This window comes from Dendronephthya gigantea, unplaced genomic scaffold (assembly GCF_004324835.1).
Source record: "Dendronephthya gigantea isolate DGI-Jeju-01 unplaced genomic scaffold, DenGig_1.0 000305F, whole genome shotgun sequence".
Lineage (NCBI taxonomy): Eukaryota > Metazoa > Cnidaria > Anthozoa > Malacalcyonacea > Nephtheidae > Dendronephthya > Dendronephthya gigantea.
Genome location: NW_021163315.1, coordinates 112,605 through 128,711, shown reverse-complemented (window position 1 = coordinate 128,711; position 16,107 = coordinate 112,605). Strand labels below are relative to the sequence as shown.

Sequence of the window (16,107 nt, the reverse complement as noted above, 5' to 3'; positions counted from 1 at the left end):
CACAAATAATGTTGAGAAGGAAAAAGCCGATAAACTCCCGGCAGTGAGCTCGAATAGAATATCGACAGTACATTCATCATCTTTTACTAAAGTTTTCACCGCCAATGCAACAACGCTAGGAGTTCCCAACACTCCTATTGTCAGGTCATTAAAGGACAGCAATGCTATTAGAAAATAGGACTTTCTCTGTTTCAATTCTTTTGATTTAAAATAGGCTAAAATTGTGATTGTATTTAAACAAATATTTGAAATGGTTAGCAGAATGTTAACAACACAAATAACGATAAGATTTGTGAGATATAACTTGGAGGTAGAGCTAACCAGTCGTTTGAATTCCGTGTCATGCCAAGTGCAAGATTTCCATCCCATCGTGTTGTCCATGAACCTCGGTTTATATTATCTTATAAGATGCTTTTACAGTGTTGTCGTTACGTACACATATGATATGTCGGATCATAGTTTTCGAGCATTTATTCAGGCGTGTGTGCTTAATGTTACTGTATTAATGAAATATTTATGAATTATCTTTGTTTTGAAATCATTTTAATTTAAAGCATGCGTAAGCCAGCCGGTTATTAAACTAGTTTTCTTGTTTTATCAGGTACAATAATATGGCAAACAGTTCACTTCGTTATATTGCCAGAAATATATCACTTTGTCCGGAGTAAAATAGGAAATTTTTGTGTATTTGGTTTAAAAACCAAATTGTTTTCAGAGGTAGTTCAGAGTCGCGACTGACTACAGCGGATCTTGTTGTAATGTGGTTCTAGTATACCCTTTACCATCTGGTTACCATATCTGTCACCAGCCCTGCTGTCACCATACTCTACTGTAAGCAACTGTAAGCTATGTATAATTTTGTATTACATGACGTTTAACCATATTCTTGCGTAAAATAATAACAAAGTTTTTTTTGTGGTCGGAAATGACATTTTCTTGATAAAGTATCATTAAAAGTCGTTCATTTTGCCCAAGACAAATGGTTTTATTCTGAGAGGACATACGAAGGATCGTCAATATATTTGAAGCTTTTGATTTAAGGAAATAATGAGTTTCTGTGGCTGGTCAGGGGGAGAGAAATATAAAAATCATTTTGCTGATGGTTGGTATAACTTTCGTTCAATAATATGGATATTGTATATCAAAGTTTAGTTATTAAATAACTTGAGAATATAAGAAAGTAATATAAGTAAGTAATATCACTGTATTGCCGTTCATGCTGTGTTTTTTCTAATTTTCAGGTATTTATGTATGTTCAAAATGTGGACATGAATTATTCAGCAGTGAGAAGAAATATTCTCATTCAAGTCCTTGGCCTGCATTTTCAGACACCATTCACAGCAATAGTGTTGTTAAACACAAAGAAGGTTATAATGCGTATAAGATAAAATGTGGAAATTGTAAAAATGGTCTTGGACATGAGTTTTTGAATGATGGTCCATCACCAGGCAAGTCAAGATTCTGAATATTCTCTTCCGCTCTGAGCTTCACGAAGAAAACAACATGAAATGGAACCAGGGTGGAAGAAGTGAAGAGATAAATTAAGAATGAAAATAATCATGTGTGTAAAAAACTAGTTTGTCTTATGAAGCATTGCAATCAAACTTTGTTATATAAAAGAGTTGAAATGCTGAAGTTAAGATGGCAGACTTGGTTTTGAACTAATACAATATAATTTTGGCATTTATTTTTTATAATGTGGTAACTATTTTGAAGGGTAATAAATAAAGTAAATAGTATATAATTATATATTTAAGGACTGACAACTTCATTTAGGGAGCATATTGTCCAAAGAATGAGGTGATTTTTTTCAACAAAGTTTCTATTTTTATTTTGCTTCCTGTGTGTTTTCATTCTCTTGTTGCTCACACCACAGTTGATAATTCTTACGAGTATTGAATCGTTTTAACGTCCCGCAGTCCAAGCATGTTACAACCACATGTTTTTCTCTTTTCCCTAAGTTTAAAATAGAATACACCATAGGTAAATAACAACATAAATAAGGCACATTGCTGTTTAGTGTTGCATTTTAATACCTCTAACTCTGACCGTCGATGTTACACCAGGAATAAGAACTGAGTGACAATATTTGCAGACTGTTCTCTTAATGGATGGGTCTCTATTCAAGAAATGAAGTGATTGTCATTTTTTAAAAAACATCTGAAGTCCAGAATGTAAAGTTAGCTGTGCGTGAACCTACATCTTACAAAGCAATTTTTGTCCAATATTTTTCATAGTGAAGATATAAAATCTTGAAAGCTCTACATTTTGTGGATTCTCCATTAAAACTGTTTGGGAAGCCTAAACGAATATACAATTATACAGTTATGCTGTGCTATGATTGGTCAATCTCTTACTGTAGATTTTGTCACAATAATTCTTTACCTGATACAAAAAGTTCATTCTTGTGTAAGCTTCTTTATTTGCCAGGGATTTTTCTTCCCTTCGTTCCTTCATTTTCCTTTTATTACCCATTGCAATATTTAATTCCAGAGAGTTATCTTTCAACCTTTCAACCTTCAGATGCAATATTTGCAACAAAACACATTTTATTCCTTCCTAAATAAAGTTTCTGCTACTTCCGCATGCTTATTGCGGGCACAAATGGCCGTCCTTTCGAAATAGTTACGAAATTGACAAGAAATTAAGTTTGAAAACCATCAATTTTGTGTTATTTTCTCACAATTCAAAAGAACGCTAAGACGACAACGTTATGTTAAAGACACAATGCCGTTTGGCATTCCTACGAAGTTATGTGCCATGGAAGTGCTTAAAAACACCGTTTTCCAAGAATACAAAAACGTGTTCCTGTTACCGTCCTCAGACGGGAAAGTATGGTATTGGAGGTGGAGTTTTAAGTAATTACTCCACTCAAGGTTGGAAGATTAGGCCATGCATTGTTAATGTAAGTATATTTTTTTATCCAGCAGTTGAATAGTTTTACGTGCTCGTCCTAAGAAGTGAACTGTGTGACAGACCGATCTCACAAAACATACCTTGGGCTGGGTAGGTGGGATTTGTGGTCCTGTGATGATTTGTGAGCTGTTTTTATTTTTTAAAATATTGAAATGTATCTACACAGCTGCAGAGAAATATGTAAATGAACTCCAGACACTGCAAAACACTTCAAAAACGATCACCCGGTTTTCCGGCTTTCCCATGCTTGCTTCTCACCGGTGCCCCTGGCGGTATTTTATAGAAAGACCATTATTCATATCTTACATTTTTTATATTTCAGCATCAATTACAATGTCGTTATCTTGTTCAATGCACTAAAGAAGCAATCAGCTCAACGGAAACATTCACCAAACCAAGTTCAAGTTTAAATATTGGTCTTAATACAAGTGTTGAACAAAGTGATATTGTTCAAGATAAGAGTGATGTTCCATCTCAGCTGTCCTGGAATGAGAAACTCCAATATTATCTAAGATTATCAAAGATACGTTTAACAGGTTAGAATTCTCAGAAAACTGCTATGGGTCAAACTTTCAATCATGTTTGACCATTATTATATAATTCTTGCTGAAGTACTGTGATGGTGCTACCAACCATGAGTTACCAACCATGCAACCTAAATAATGACCATGGTGGACATCAAGCTAGTTTTTCAACGGCTTGCCTGGCTGGTCACTCACAGTAGCACCACAACAATATGAATTTACCTCACAGTCATACACACCATCATTTTAATCACTGGTCTAGGTTTGGTGGTACTGACAACCATGGCTGGTTATAGTCTTGCACCTGGAGAGTTCTCAGCAACGACATGCGCTCTGGTATCAATAGGGACAATGCTATGTTCTTGCTCGGCTAATACCATTAATCAGGTGATTATCTGTCACAGACAGAAAAAGGCAAAAAATATTGTTTTTCATAATATGTCTGAGAATTCTTCTTATTTTTTGTAGTGGTTGGAAGTTCCATTTGATTCGCAAATGTCTCGTACAAAAAATCGAGTTTTAGTTCGCGGTCTTATGAGGTAAGTTAAGATTGTAATAATTTATAATAAATTATATCTCAACAGATGTTTATAATATTTTATAATAATCTATTTCAGTTCATCGCATGCATTAACATTTGGAATACTTGCTGGAGCATCAGGTTTGACAATGTTGCTCACTCAAGTGAACGGATTGACTGCTTTGTTAGGTTTGTCATAAGAATATTTCATAATTTCTTTCTTCAGTCCTCTTAAATTACTCCTCTCTAATTGCTCTCTCTTTGCCAGTATTCTCTCTATTCTTCTTTCTAATTGCCGTATTCTAATTGCTCACACCTCACTCGTACTTTCTTCTCTCTAATCACTTTCCCCTCTCCAATCACTCTCCACTCTCTAATGATTCTCCCATCTCTAATCACTCTCCCCTCTTTAATCCAATTCCCCTCTCTAATCACTCTTCCCTCTCTAATTACCCAGTTCTCTCTAGAAACTCTCCCCTCTCTTATTACTCTCTTCTCTCTAGTTACGTTCTCCTTTCTGACTACTCTCCATCTCTAATTCCTCTTTACTAACTTCTCTCTAACTATTCTTCTCTATCCAGGTGCCTCTACGTTAATTCTCTATACAACTGTGTATACTCCATTGAAACGCCTCAGTATCGCGAATACATGGGTAGGCTCGGTGGTTGGGGCACTTCCTCCACTCATGGGATGGACTGCGTGTACAGGAACATTAGATCCAGGCGCTTTGATTCTTGGCGGAATTTTGTACTCATGGCAGTTTCCACATTTTAACGCTCTCAGTTGGAATCTACGGGCGGATTATTCGAGAGGTTTGATCAGAATTTGTGAATCTTTTCCCGTTTTCAAAACTCTCTCTTGAAACTCTTGTGTATCTTTCTCAGCTGGTTACCGAATGATGTCGGTTCTCAATCCAGACCTCTGTCGGAAAGTGGCTTTGCGTCATTGCGTTTCCTTAGTAGTATTTTCTACGTTGTTACCTGTTTGTGATGTCACGACATGGTGGCTGGCGCTCGACTCCCTTCCCGTGAATCTATGGTTAATCTGGCTGGCGTCAAAGTTTCAGAAACGTTCAGATAATAAATCAGCCAGGGAATTATTTCGTTTCAGTCTTCTTCATTTGCCACTGCTCATGTTTCTCATCCTATTTCACAAGAGGAGCAAGGAATCCGAAGCAGTTCCTGAAGAAAAAACACTTGAAGGACATATTGCTCAACATCAGACGGACAAAAATAGCGGAAACTGAGCATTCTTCATCATACAAACTTGCTGTTTATTTGTCCCACGTGAAGTGTCACTTCAAACTGCAAAATATCACGGAAACTTTCACTGCAAGTTTCGAACGATAGTTTCATATGTTTTGGGAAATAAACCTCTTAGTGCGAAATAAATTATTTAACGAAGTTTGTCTTATGGCCTGTGGCACTTCTTCTGAATATGAAAGATCGTTTCGAAAGCTTGTCACTAAAATATGATGTGAAGTGCTGGTTTCCCTCACTTGCCGATTGTATTTGACTTCCTAAGATGTTGTTCTATTTCTATGATTATGCTTTTCACCTGAAGCTAAATCAATCTCAGGGCCTTCGTCAGGGCCGTAGCTAGAAGCTTGATTGGGGGAGTGTATATTCATATATTCGTCTTATGCCCCACTGATTTCTTTTGTACGCTATTGTTTCTATGGTATATAAACTTGAATATATGAATATACACCCCCCCCCCAATTAAGCGGTCTAGCTACGGCCCTGGCCTTCGTCAGCAGCATTAGAGTCATGCTAAATCCAATTTACTACTGACGTATGTAGTCTGTTATTGATAAAGCAATACTGCATTGGTTTTAGTGGACTTGCTGTCCACGTACATTGCAAGTCAGCAGACTATAAAACATCTATCAGACGAAGTTGGATCCGACAAAATTGTTTCATGTGAAGACCTTGGTATCAACCGTAGACCTTGACCAACCGTATCGTAGTGAACCGTTGCGTGTTTCTTTGTTTCAAAGCCATTAGTTTTATCTGAGTGTCCAGGAAAGAATGCGATACGCTACGTGACACTACGGTACGGTTGAAGTGGAAAAGAGCCTTAGCTCTTAAGCCTCCTGACGGAGTCCCAAAATGTCGAGAGTGTTTTTGTGTATATTTTAGGCAATTATAACAAATTTCGTGTTATTTCAAGTTATTTGAAGACGCCACCACGCAGCTTCTTGATTATATTGGAACGCATCCAAGGTACTTGAGTTTCTCTGACAGAGTAGAAGATGGTTAAGGTCAGGGTAAAGCAAGTGTCGTACTTTGTGTTAAAAATACTTATCATGCTTAAATTTTTATTCTCTTTAGTCGCAATGTTCCATAAATACATAGTATATATGTTTTCCTCATAAATACATAGTATATATGTTTTCCTCATAAATACATAGTATGTTTTTCTCATAAATACATAGTATGTTTTTCTCATAAATACATAGTATGTTTTTCTCATAAATATAAAGTATGTTCTTCTCACCATCTCCCGGCCTCATTAAGACCTTAAAAGGGTGTGATACCACCTACATATTTCCTATATGATAATAACTTGATAACCGTACCATGTTATTAACAAAACCCCTTTTTTTTCCATGAAAAATGTAGGATGGAAACACACGTGGAGTGCCTCCCACCCTTCACCGACATTTGCTTCAAGATTATATATTCCTACGCAGAGTTAATTGATTAAGTGTTTTAAACTATAAACACGCTTATTCAATCCTCATTATTACGCTGTGTTCCACCGTGTCTTCACCCTGTCATTTTTTTGCAAGAAAATCTGCAGATTTTGTCTCAGTTTCTTGTCTTCGGAGCACCGTCAACGTAAGGTATGTTATTAATAATATAGAGAAGTGAGAACACGGATTTTATCGTTTCCAATGCATAAATTTTCTTCTTGTGGTATAGAACGAGTGATGATTGCATGAAAACGGTTCAAGAAACGTTTAAACTTGCTAACGGTGTATGGTGAAACAAAAAAAAAGCTATATTTCCCCTTTCCTTATTAATGGTCACCAAATACCAGACGGATAGAAAAGTGTAGCTTGTTCCGTTCTGATACTGCACTACTGGAGCTTTACTACAATATTTTGCACAATTCTTCTTCATTTTCTTTACAGCAAGATACAGAATGATGGCTTCAAATATGGACATTGTGTTTGCAGACTTGTATGAAGGTTAGAGATAAATGGAAGACTGTGTATTGTTTAATATATTTCCGTGAAAGTTTGTCGTGTCAATAAAAAGCTGTTTCGTGTCGGGACCTTTACTTTTCTTTGACACTTGTTGCATGACTGACTGTGTTTTAAAAGTCTTTGTACAATTGTCTTAATCTAGACAATCAACTTTTCATATATTAATAAAATATACCCAGCATCCAGTCTGTGCTGGTCATGTCTAAGTTAAATTAATTGTAGATTTGGAACAAATTCAAATAGATTAGTAATCCATTGCGTTGGTCCAGTGTAACTAAGTTTTTTTTCCTGAAAATAAGCTTTTCTGGTATGTGTTTGATCCAAACGCGGGGTTCACTGTATTGTATGTACATTTCCGTGTAACTTGTAATTGAATTATCTAAAAATGCAATTCAAAAGTGGTCGTTCAGTAATTTATAATAGGCTATCGAGTGTCGTGGTTTGTGTCTGAACTACCTGAAAAGGATATCTCAAACGTGGCGGCCCGGTGTAGGTAGTATTATACAATAAGCTGTCGTGGTTTTTGTCTGAACTTCCTGAGAAAGATATCTCAAACGTGGTGGTTCAGTGTAGGTAGTATTCTACAATAAGCTGTCGTGGTTTTTGTCTGAACTACCTGAGAAAGATATCTCAAACGTGGTGGTCTAGTGTAGGTAGTATTCTACAATAAGCTGTCATGGTTTGTGTCTGAACTATCTGAGAAAGATATCTTAAACGTTGTGATCCAGTGTAGGTAGTATTCTACAATAAGCTGTCGTGGTTTGTGTCTGAACTATCTGAGAAAGATATCTTAAACGTTGTGATCCAGTGTAGGTAGTATTCTACAATAAGCTGTCGTAGTTTGTGTCGGAACTATCTGAGAAAGATATCTCAAACGCGGTGGTCCAGTGTAGGTAGTATTCTACAATAAGCTGTCGTGTTTTGTGTCTGAACTACCTGAGAAAGATATCTCAAACGTGGTGGTCCAGTGCAAGTAGTATTCTACGAACTACGATGAACTGCCTTTTTTTGTGTGAACTCAGTATCAGTGTATCATAACACTGTGGTATAAGCTGGTTTACAATGGGCTCTATTCATGCAGTTGGAATGTAAAGCAGCTTACTTTTAACCTAAGACGGAATTCTATTCAGGAAAGGGAATTCAAAATCTAAACACTGCGAGGCTAATGACTTTCGAGACCTATTACGTACATGCGTGCGTCTATGATGTAAAGTTAGCTCACGTGACAGGAAAAAAATGTCACAACCAGACGCTCGCTTCAATATAGCTTGTGTATGAGTCATATCGTAATGTAGGTATTGGTGACAGGGACACACGAATAATCTGGTTTCTAAGATCCATTATACACTAGGTTTTTTAAGAAGTGTAATTTAATAAAGATTAATCATTACAACGTAAAGTATAATTGCACTGGACGAGAGGATTACAAGAGCCATCTATAAACCGGTATTTCTTACTTTCAAGTATTTTGCTATCAACCATAGGAACGTTTTGCAAGGAACCGACATTGTAAGTGTATAGGAAATCGTCTATCCATTATTTAAAATGTTTTTAAAAACCACTCATAAGAAGAAAGAACATTAAAAATTACTTTGCTTGAACTTTTTGTAGCATAATTATGAACATGATCACTGCAGGAAGTTCAGACGCAAACCACGACAGCTTATTGTAGAATACTACCTACACTAGAGCACCACGTTTGAGATATCTTTCTCAGGTAGTTCAGACATACACCACGACAGCTTATGTAGAATACTTCCTACACTGAACCACCACGTTTGAGATATCTTTTTCAAACAATTTAGACACAAGTCACGACAAAAAGTGGCAACTTTACTGCACGTTTGAAATATCCTGAAACGTTTATATAACTTTTTTGCCTTTTAACAGTTCTGAAAAGCATTACATCACAAATGCTCTTGAACACGTTTCAAATTTTTCAATAACTCCTCTATAACATGGCAACTGAACAAAGAACTTACAGTTGAAAAGACCAAACAATGACCAAAACATTTAACTATATCAATATAAACGTACGTGAAATGAGCAGCAGCAGTTTATTGGAGAATATTGATCATTCATGGTATCATTTTTGAGATATTTTTCTAACGGAAGTTGAAATCTGCGGCCATCATGTTTACATGCAATGTCTTCTAGGTTATTTAAACGCTATTGGGGGGGGGTGTCCATGTTTTTCACAGATGAAGATTAGTTGACAGTTTTCGACATCGCAAGATAGTCTCAATGCTTAAATCTTTTTCTATGTTTTAGTTATCCCGGAACTTCAAGGAAGGATGGACCGATTTTCTCAACCAAATGTTGTTTCCAATACAGGTATATACTATAGTATAGGCACTCCAATATACGGAACATGGCCAGTATATTGATTGACGGCCCATATAGACAAGGAAAAAGAGATTGTGGAGTTTCAGGGGCAGACACGAAACGGTGGGCCTGGTTGAGTAAGCCAGTTAATAGAAGCAGAGAAGCATTTTCCTCTTTAATGTCCTAGATTCTTCTGAGGACTTTTTAATACTACCTCCAAGTGCCGTGTTGTTTGGTTTTAATACCTGAGGTTTTTTGAAAACTTTACAGATCAGGCCAACACGTGCACGTTAAGCACCGATCTACTTGTGTGTGTCACTCAGGATAATGTTTAGGCGTTCTTTTACGACAGTCGAAATATTTGATCTTTTTACAGGTTCTTGCGATTATAACCAGATTTATGTGGAACCAAGGAATCTACTCTCAACAAATGACCAAACAACATACAGTGGTCAAATTCCTATGCAATGGGTGAAACCAAACCCCATGATGAACAACAGCACAAATCAAGAAGGAAAGTATGTACTCGAAACAAACTTTCAGTATGGCTCGTGGGCGCTAGAAACGACAAATCCCAGGTAAGTTTGAAACTAAATCAGTGTTCAAGGTTTAAAGGTGTTATAGTGTATTACTATCTCTAATGAATGTCTAGTGGTCCACTCAGTATGATAATCTTTTTTTTCTTTTTTACAAATTGGCAGAAAGAAGCCATTTCATAGCGAATTGAGTTTACAAACTAGATGTTATTTTTCAAATTCAAAAGTTAATTTTTAATGGACTACATTGCGAAGAAACACATTCTGTAAAAGCGATCCCGCTAATCCACTTTGTCTTTTTTAGTTGTGAATGGAATGAACCTATTGGGAATCAACTGAACCCATGCAAAATAGAGACAGGAAGTCTCCATCAATCATTTTCTGTTCCTCCTTCACCTTGCGAATTCCAGTATTATCCCGCCGTTAATCAAAATGATGCCAAAGGTGTGCCATACGGATATTCTCTACCACCATTTATTCCCAACGATCCCACCGCGGGACCATATTCTGCATACAACCAGTTGCAGGAGCCTATTCCTAGTGTACCACAGTATGGTTCACGCAAAGCTGAAGTTCAAACTCCAATGAATCCGTTTTCAAAGCAAGGCACGAGTTCATCAACCGAAATGAGCACTTCTGTAAGTTCCGTTAAATCACGTTCGAGGAGAAAGCGGCCACGTCTTTGTCACTTCATTTTAGAATTACTCGAAAAACCTGAGCAATATTCAAATATTGTTGAGTGGGTGGATCAGAAAAATGGTGTCTTTAAGTTTCATAACTCCTCTGAGATCGCTTCTCAATGGGGCAAAAGACGAGATAAGCCACACATGAAATACGAAAATTTCGCTCGTTCTCTACGAAGTTACATTGCTAAGGGAATTATGTCTAAACCTCGTAGTAGATTGGTCTATCGATTTACTGAAAAAATTTTGTAATATGTAACATGTAAAATATTACATACATCGTTTAAGATAAGTGTAGGTAATAGACTCTAAATGGTTCCCATAAGTTCTCACTCGACATTTTGTAGGTTCTACGTCTTGTTGTAATATAGATGCACGCACAGCACGTGCGAATAAATGTTTATCTCAAAGATTTGAATATGGAAATATAATAATTTCTATACATAAATATAGAAATAGATATCTCAAATTGTAGTAAGTAAAGATGTGATCGTTTGATTTATCCCAAACCAGTTTTAGTTTCACACGAGAAAATATAATTTTTGTTTCAATATCAGTTTATTTAGCAATAGTAACTGGCACGTTCATCAGTTGAAAAGCAGGGTAATTTAATCATGCAGCCCACACATTTCTACCGCCCTCGCAATATCGCAATTCCTGTTTCAGTATGTTTGTTTAATATAATGCATTGTTCTCGACTGTCAAATATCAGAGAACATTTCATCCTACAAATATTTCTAAAAAAAGAAGTGACTAATGTCTTTGTCTGCTAAGTGCGAGGAAAGTAAGTTTTTTACGGCTCCATGGGGTGATGTCAAGGCGTGGGAAAGGGGGCGGAGAGAGAGTGCATGAAATAAAGAGAGGGGGGAAAAAGGGAAGAGATGGAAATGAGACGAAATACTGACCGGTATTACTGCCATTGTTCTTACATAACGTATTCTTGAAATTTCTTAGTATCACGGGCGCATATAATAAACCAAATCATATAAAAAATATTTTCATTTTGTAAAAATTATTTTCATTTTAAAAGAAATAAACTCAGAAATGAGCAAAAATGTAAGTATCCTAGATATTTATATATATTCCTATTCAACTTGATTTTATAATGTCATTTTCATTCATGTATTTTTCAATAAATATAGTAGCCATATTTGTTTTAATATTAAATGCTTTTTATAATTTTTCTTGCTTTTAAGATCGTTATTCGTGTTCAATCACGGCATGGAACACGACGTATAAATACTTCTTTTAATGAAAATACCAAAAAATTCTTTGAAAAGGTAGTGAATTATATTAAAGTACCGAAATCTTATTAACTAAGCACTTTATAAATATTGTACAATATACGTCCTGATTTAATTGGTATAATGTCTACAGATTGAAGATGAGTTTAAGTTATCACCTGGTTCATACAGTATTTACTTGGAAAGAGACAAATCAAAAAAGATTTCTAGAAGTTCCAGACAAAGTTTGAAGTCATTAAACTTGAGGTAATTTTAATATAGGATGCTGGATCAATGGGTCCTGATATCTATGTAGTGTTTATTTAGAGGGAACTTCTTATTGATTGTACTAAAACCTTTCACCCCCCCCCCCCCACCCATTGAGAAAGACAAGTAAGGTAGCTGGCTCTACTTTCAATCTGGGTCTGGTATTCCTTGGTCTAATGTGCTGAATTAAATGCTGGATTAAATTACTTGCTTTCTACTAGCTAACTAGCATTTGTTTTTTTTTATCTGGTTCAGCCATGGAAATATGGTATACCTAGCTGATACACCCTCAGCAAACAATGGTATTGACTCTATGGTTGAGGATAGTATGGACACCACACAACAACAGACGTCTCAAAATGGTCCATCAACGTCAGCGAATATTATTCCAGATTGTGCAGTTGAGGATCCAATAGATGTCTTCCTAGCCAAGCAGGATGGCCTGATACATAGAGAGAAAGATCCACAGTTGTAAGTAACATAGGTTTACAAGATAGAGAGGGAAAATGTGCGTGGAAGAGAAACAATTGAAGGGAAACTAATTTATTTTTTCAATTCCCTCCAGATGTCAACATGGTCCAAAAGGCAAATGTGTTCATTGTCTCCCATTGGAGGTATGAATGATTTATAGATATGATTGATTGAGTTCCATGTTGGAAACAATGATTTTAGTTCTGACTGACTAGAGTTGATGTCAATCATCCATTTAGCCTTATGATGAGACATTTCTCAGAAACAGAGAACCTCCTATTAAACATGTTTCATTCCACGCTTACCTGAAGAAACTCACCCAAGGTCACACAAAGTATGTATATTATTATCCCTGAAATGTATTAACAAATATTAAGGGACTATAATATGGGGAATTTTATGACAATGAAATTAATAATAATTGTTTTGATTTTTCAGAGGAAAGTTTGCTGTTCTTGAAGACATTACATGTAAAATAAAACCCGGTTGTAAAGAGCATCCACCTTGGCCTGATGGAATATGTACTAAATGCCAACCAAGTGCGGTCACTTTAAAACGTCAGGTTAGTATTTACAAGGACCATATTCAATTTTATTATTTTAAAGCCATTCAGACCATAAAATTTTAATTTTAGGACTACCGACACGTAGACAATATAATGTTTGAAAATCCTTTCTTGGTGGAGCGCTTTCTGAATTACTGGAGGAAAACAGGAAAGCAGGTATAACAAAGTTAACTAAATGTTCTTTTAGTATGCTATTTAGGTATATTGATCATTTTCCTCTCATGATTTGTAGAGGATGGGTTATCTTTATGGCCGTTACGAACATCACAAGGATGTGCCTTTAGGAATAAGAGCTGTTGTTTCCGCCATATATGAACCTCCACAGGTATCATTGAAGTATTAATGGTTTAATTTAATTTAATTAATTTGTCACATTACAAACATTTTACAAAGACAAAATTACACCTGTGACAAGAGACGGTAACAGGAACATGTTCCCAATTGAGAACCGACCCCAGTTTTAAATCCATATCTAGCCTTCACTAACAGTAAACAATTATTATTACATTATTATGTACCATCAGTTAAGATTCATGAGTATGAGTTATGAAAATTTGAAATTTTCTTCAGGTATCCGAAGGTGATAGTTTACAGTTGCTTGATGATCCACGTGCAGGACACGTGGATGAGGTTGCCAGAAAAGTTGGCGTTCAGAAAGTTGGATGGATTATAACAGATCTAGTGGCTGAAGATCTAAAGCTTGGCACCGTGAGACATCTCCGACACAAGGATACATACTTTGTTAGTGCTGAAGAATGCATAATGGCTGCTGACTTTCAGAATAAACATCCAAATGTGTGTAAATTATCACCAACAAATAGATTTGGTTCTAAATTTGTCACTGTCATTGTTACAGGTTAGTGTGATGTCTGCTGGTTAATCATCATTTCTTAGCCTCTAAGTCAACTGTTCTCTAAAGTAGTTTAGTTTTGTAATATGTTTTTATTTTTAGGTCACAGTGAGAAGCAAATATCTTTTGATGGTTGGCAGGTCAGTCCTAGTATTTGAAGGAACACCATGTATACATGTATTTATTTTTTGCAGCTCTTTTCATCTTTCCTAGGTTAATTGACATACCAAAAGCCATCCATATAATAGATTCACCTAGTGTTCTTACAAACTGATAAGCTTAGGTTAATGAGAGTTTTTTGCACCACCTAATAATGTTTACTGTTAATTATATCTGTTCCAGGTGTCCAACCAGTGCATGGCATTAGTTCAGGATGATATTTTAGTCCCAACCAAAGATGAACCTGGTCTTGGCTATGTCCGAGAATCTTCCAGCAAACAATATGTTCCTGATGTGTTTTATAAGGTTGGTTATTAGAACTGCATGAGTTCATCTCCGGTACATACATCCATAGTTCCATCATGCTATAAATCTTTCTTTTAGGATAGAGACTCGTATGGGAACGAGGTGACACTCCTGGCTCGTCCAATGCCTATTGAGTATGTTTTAATAGAGGTACCTGCTGCGTTCCCGAAGGACCATCAATATACCTTTCCTGGGGGCAATGGTGACCCCTTCCCTATTGAAAACCGTGAAGAACTTGGGGAAATTCAGGTATAAATACGATGTGTTCTTACCATTGTGATATCAAAATCTCACGCAAATGCTTCTCTTTTTTTAGGATTTCCATTCATTCGCGCTTTATGTGAACAAACAACCACCTAGTAATTTCCTAAACGCGTTATCAGATCTGCATTTGTTGATATTTCTTGCAACTAATGAGATGTTACCTCTTAAGGTTTGAACTTTGAAAAGCACATGTACATGAATTAGTACATTATGGTTCTATATTTAGTTTCTAATGATTTTATTTAACTTTAGCATGCATTGGACATGTTATTTGATGCCATAAAAACATCGGACGAAAGCAAAGCTTTGCAATGGAGGAAAAATGAATCGTGGGCAACTGTTGAAGAGATGATCAAGTCTCAAGGTGAGGAGGAACTGCTACATCTTCCCTTGGCTATTATTTCAACTAAACACCAATGTTTTTGTGTCTATTTTAGGTGAGGGTGAACAAAGTATGTTAGCACAACCCCTGCAGGAGAGTGAGACAGTCCAGTGGAGTAACGACCAATGGACGTGTAGTCATTGTACGTTTATCAATGAGTCTGCAGACAGTTGTGAAATGTGTGGTTTGCCACACTCATAGTGTAATGCAAATTACTTCATTTTCATGGGCTGTGTGGTGGTATTTATAGCAGATCTAATCATGCATTGCAATTTTATAATTAAATTTTGGTAATTTATTGATTGATTAAGGCCGAAAGGGTTGATGTGGAATGTTGTTAAAAGAGGGGATTGTACTGGAATGTTAACAGGGAGGGGGGTGTGATAGATATGATAAATGGAGGAGGGGTTGGAATGAAGGAGTTCTATCCAAAGGTGGTGGTAAGGTGTATGGTTACAACTGTTTGACCTGTTTCACAATTGATTCATAACACCAAACACTGGCAGATCAAGCTGGCCTTGAAATTACACCGTCATCATATCACTATGACTTCAGATTATCATTTCATCACTAGTCAAGACGTGTATGAGTTGACTTCTATACTACAAAACAATATAATCACATGTCCTTAGGAGGACATCATATGAGTAAAGACAGTATCATTGAAGTCAGATACTCTTGAGTATTGATGATGCGAATATTTCATCCGCCTTGCAAGTGAAACAAGGCGTCAAATAAACTAACGAGAATTTGATATTAACCGTGGGTAGACAAAAAACAAATATTACGACACACAACGGACAGAAAAAACACAAACACATTCATACAAAACACAAAGACGGAACAAAACACATATCAACATATATCAGAGACTGGATCACTGAATATCATAATTCAGTGTT

General features: G+C 36.2%; 5 protein-coding genes across 6 annotated transcripts; 4 read left to right on the top strand and 1 right to left on the bottom strand.

Moving 5' to 3' along the window:
- Positions 1–900: 900 nt before the first annotated feature.
- Positions 901–1,488, top strand: LOC114541701 (methionine-R-sulfoxide reductase B1-A-like). The gene is made up of 2 exons (XM_028561500.1): positions 901–1,102; positions 1,242–1,488. The coding sequence occupies exons 1-2, from the start codon at positions 1,048–1,050 to the stop codon at positions 1,463–1,465; spliced, it is 279 nt and encodes a 92-aa protein (XP_028417301.1). The 5' UTR covers positions 901–1,047; the 3' UTR covers positions 1,466–1,488.
- Positions 1,489–1,799: 311 nt separating this feature from the next.
- LOC114541700 (ribonuclease P protein subunit p21-like) lies at positions 1,800–2,567 on the bottom strand. The gene is made up of 4 exons (XM_028561499.1): positions 2,386–2,567; positions 2,201–2,301; positions 2,037–2,119; positions 1,800–1,956 (listed from the first exon to the last, which is right to left on the bottom strand). The coding sequence occupies exons 1-4, from the start codon at positions 2,473–2,475 to the stop codon at positions 1,829–1,831; spliced, it is 402 nt and encodes a 133-aa protein (XP_028417300.1). The 5' UTR covers positions 2,476–2,567; the 3' UTR covers positions 1,800–1,828.
- A 131-nt stretch (positions 2,568–2,698) lies between these two features.
- On the top strand, positions 2,699–5,368 carry LOC114541718 (protoheme IX farnesyltransferase, mitochondrial-like). The gene is made up of 7 exons (XM_028561520.1): positions 2,699–2,905; positions 3,239–3,452; positions 3,703–3,827; positions 3,909–3,979; positions 4,058–4,149; positions 4,542–4,772; positions 4,845–5,368. Exons 1-7 carry the CDS (start codon positions 2,714–2,716, stop codon positions 5,204–5,206), a joined length of 1,287 nt encoding a protein of 428 aa, XP_028417321.1. The 5' UTR covers positions 2,699–2,713; the 3' UTR covers positions 5,207–5,368.
- A 307-nt stretch (positions 5,369–5,675) lies between these two features.
- On the top strand, positions 5,676–11,212 carry LOC114541719 (transcription factor Spi-B-like). 2 transcript variants are annotated; one of them, XM_028561521.1, is made up of 6 exons: positions 5,676–6,185; positions 6,585–6,808; positions 7,100–7,156; positions 9,446–9,508; positions 9,876–10,077; positions 10,340–11,212. In XM_028561521.1, the coding sequence occupies exons 3-6, from the start codon at positions 7,111–7,113 to the stop codon at positions 10,968–10,970; spliced, it is 942 nt and encodes a 313-aa protein (XP_028417322.1). In that variant the 5' UTR covers positions 5,676–6,185; positions 6,585–6,808; positions 7,100–7,110; the 3' UTR covers positions 10,971–11,212. The 2 variants fall into 2 exon arrangements, with proteins under 2 accessions (XP_028417322.1, XP_028417323.1); XM_028561522.1 differs by lacking the exons at positions 5,676–6,185; positions 6,585–6,808; positions 7,100–7,156 and adding an exon at positions 8,143–8,683.
- Positions 11,213–11,693: 481 nt separating this feature from the next.
- Positions 11,694–15,983, top strand: LOC114541716 (nuclear protein localization protein 4 homolog). The gene is made up of 16 exons (XM_028561518.1): positions 11,694–11,774; positions 11,915–11,998; positions 12,096–12,208; positions 12,464–12,679; positions 12,774–12,822; positions 12,919–13,013; positions 13,118–13,241; positions 13,314–13,400; positions 13,477–13,569; positions 13,815–14,100; positions 14,197–14,234; positions 14,437–14,559; positions 14,638–14,808; positions 14,876–14,992; positions 15,076–15,187; positions 15,261–15,983. The coding sequence occupies exons 1-16, from the start codon at positions 11,763–11,765 to the stop codon at positions 15,404–15,406; spliced, it is 1,866 nt and encodes a 621-aa protein (XP_028417319.1). The 5' UTR covers positions 11,694–11,762; the 3' UTR covers positions 15,407–15,983.
- The last annotated feature ends 124 nt before the right edge of the window (positions 15,984–16,107 follow it).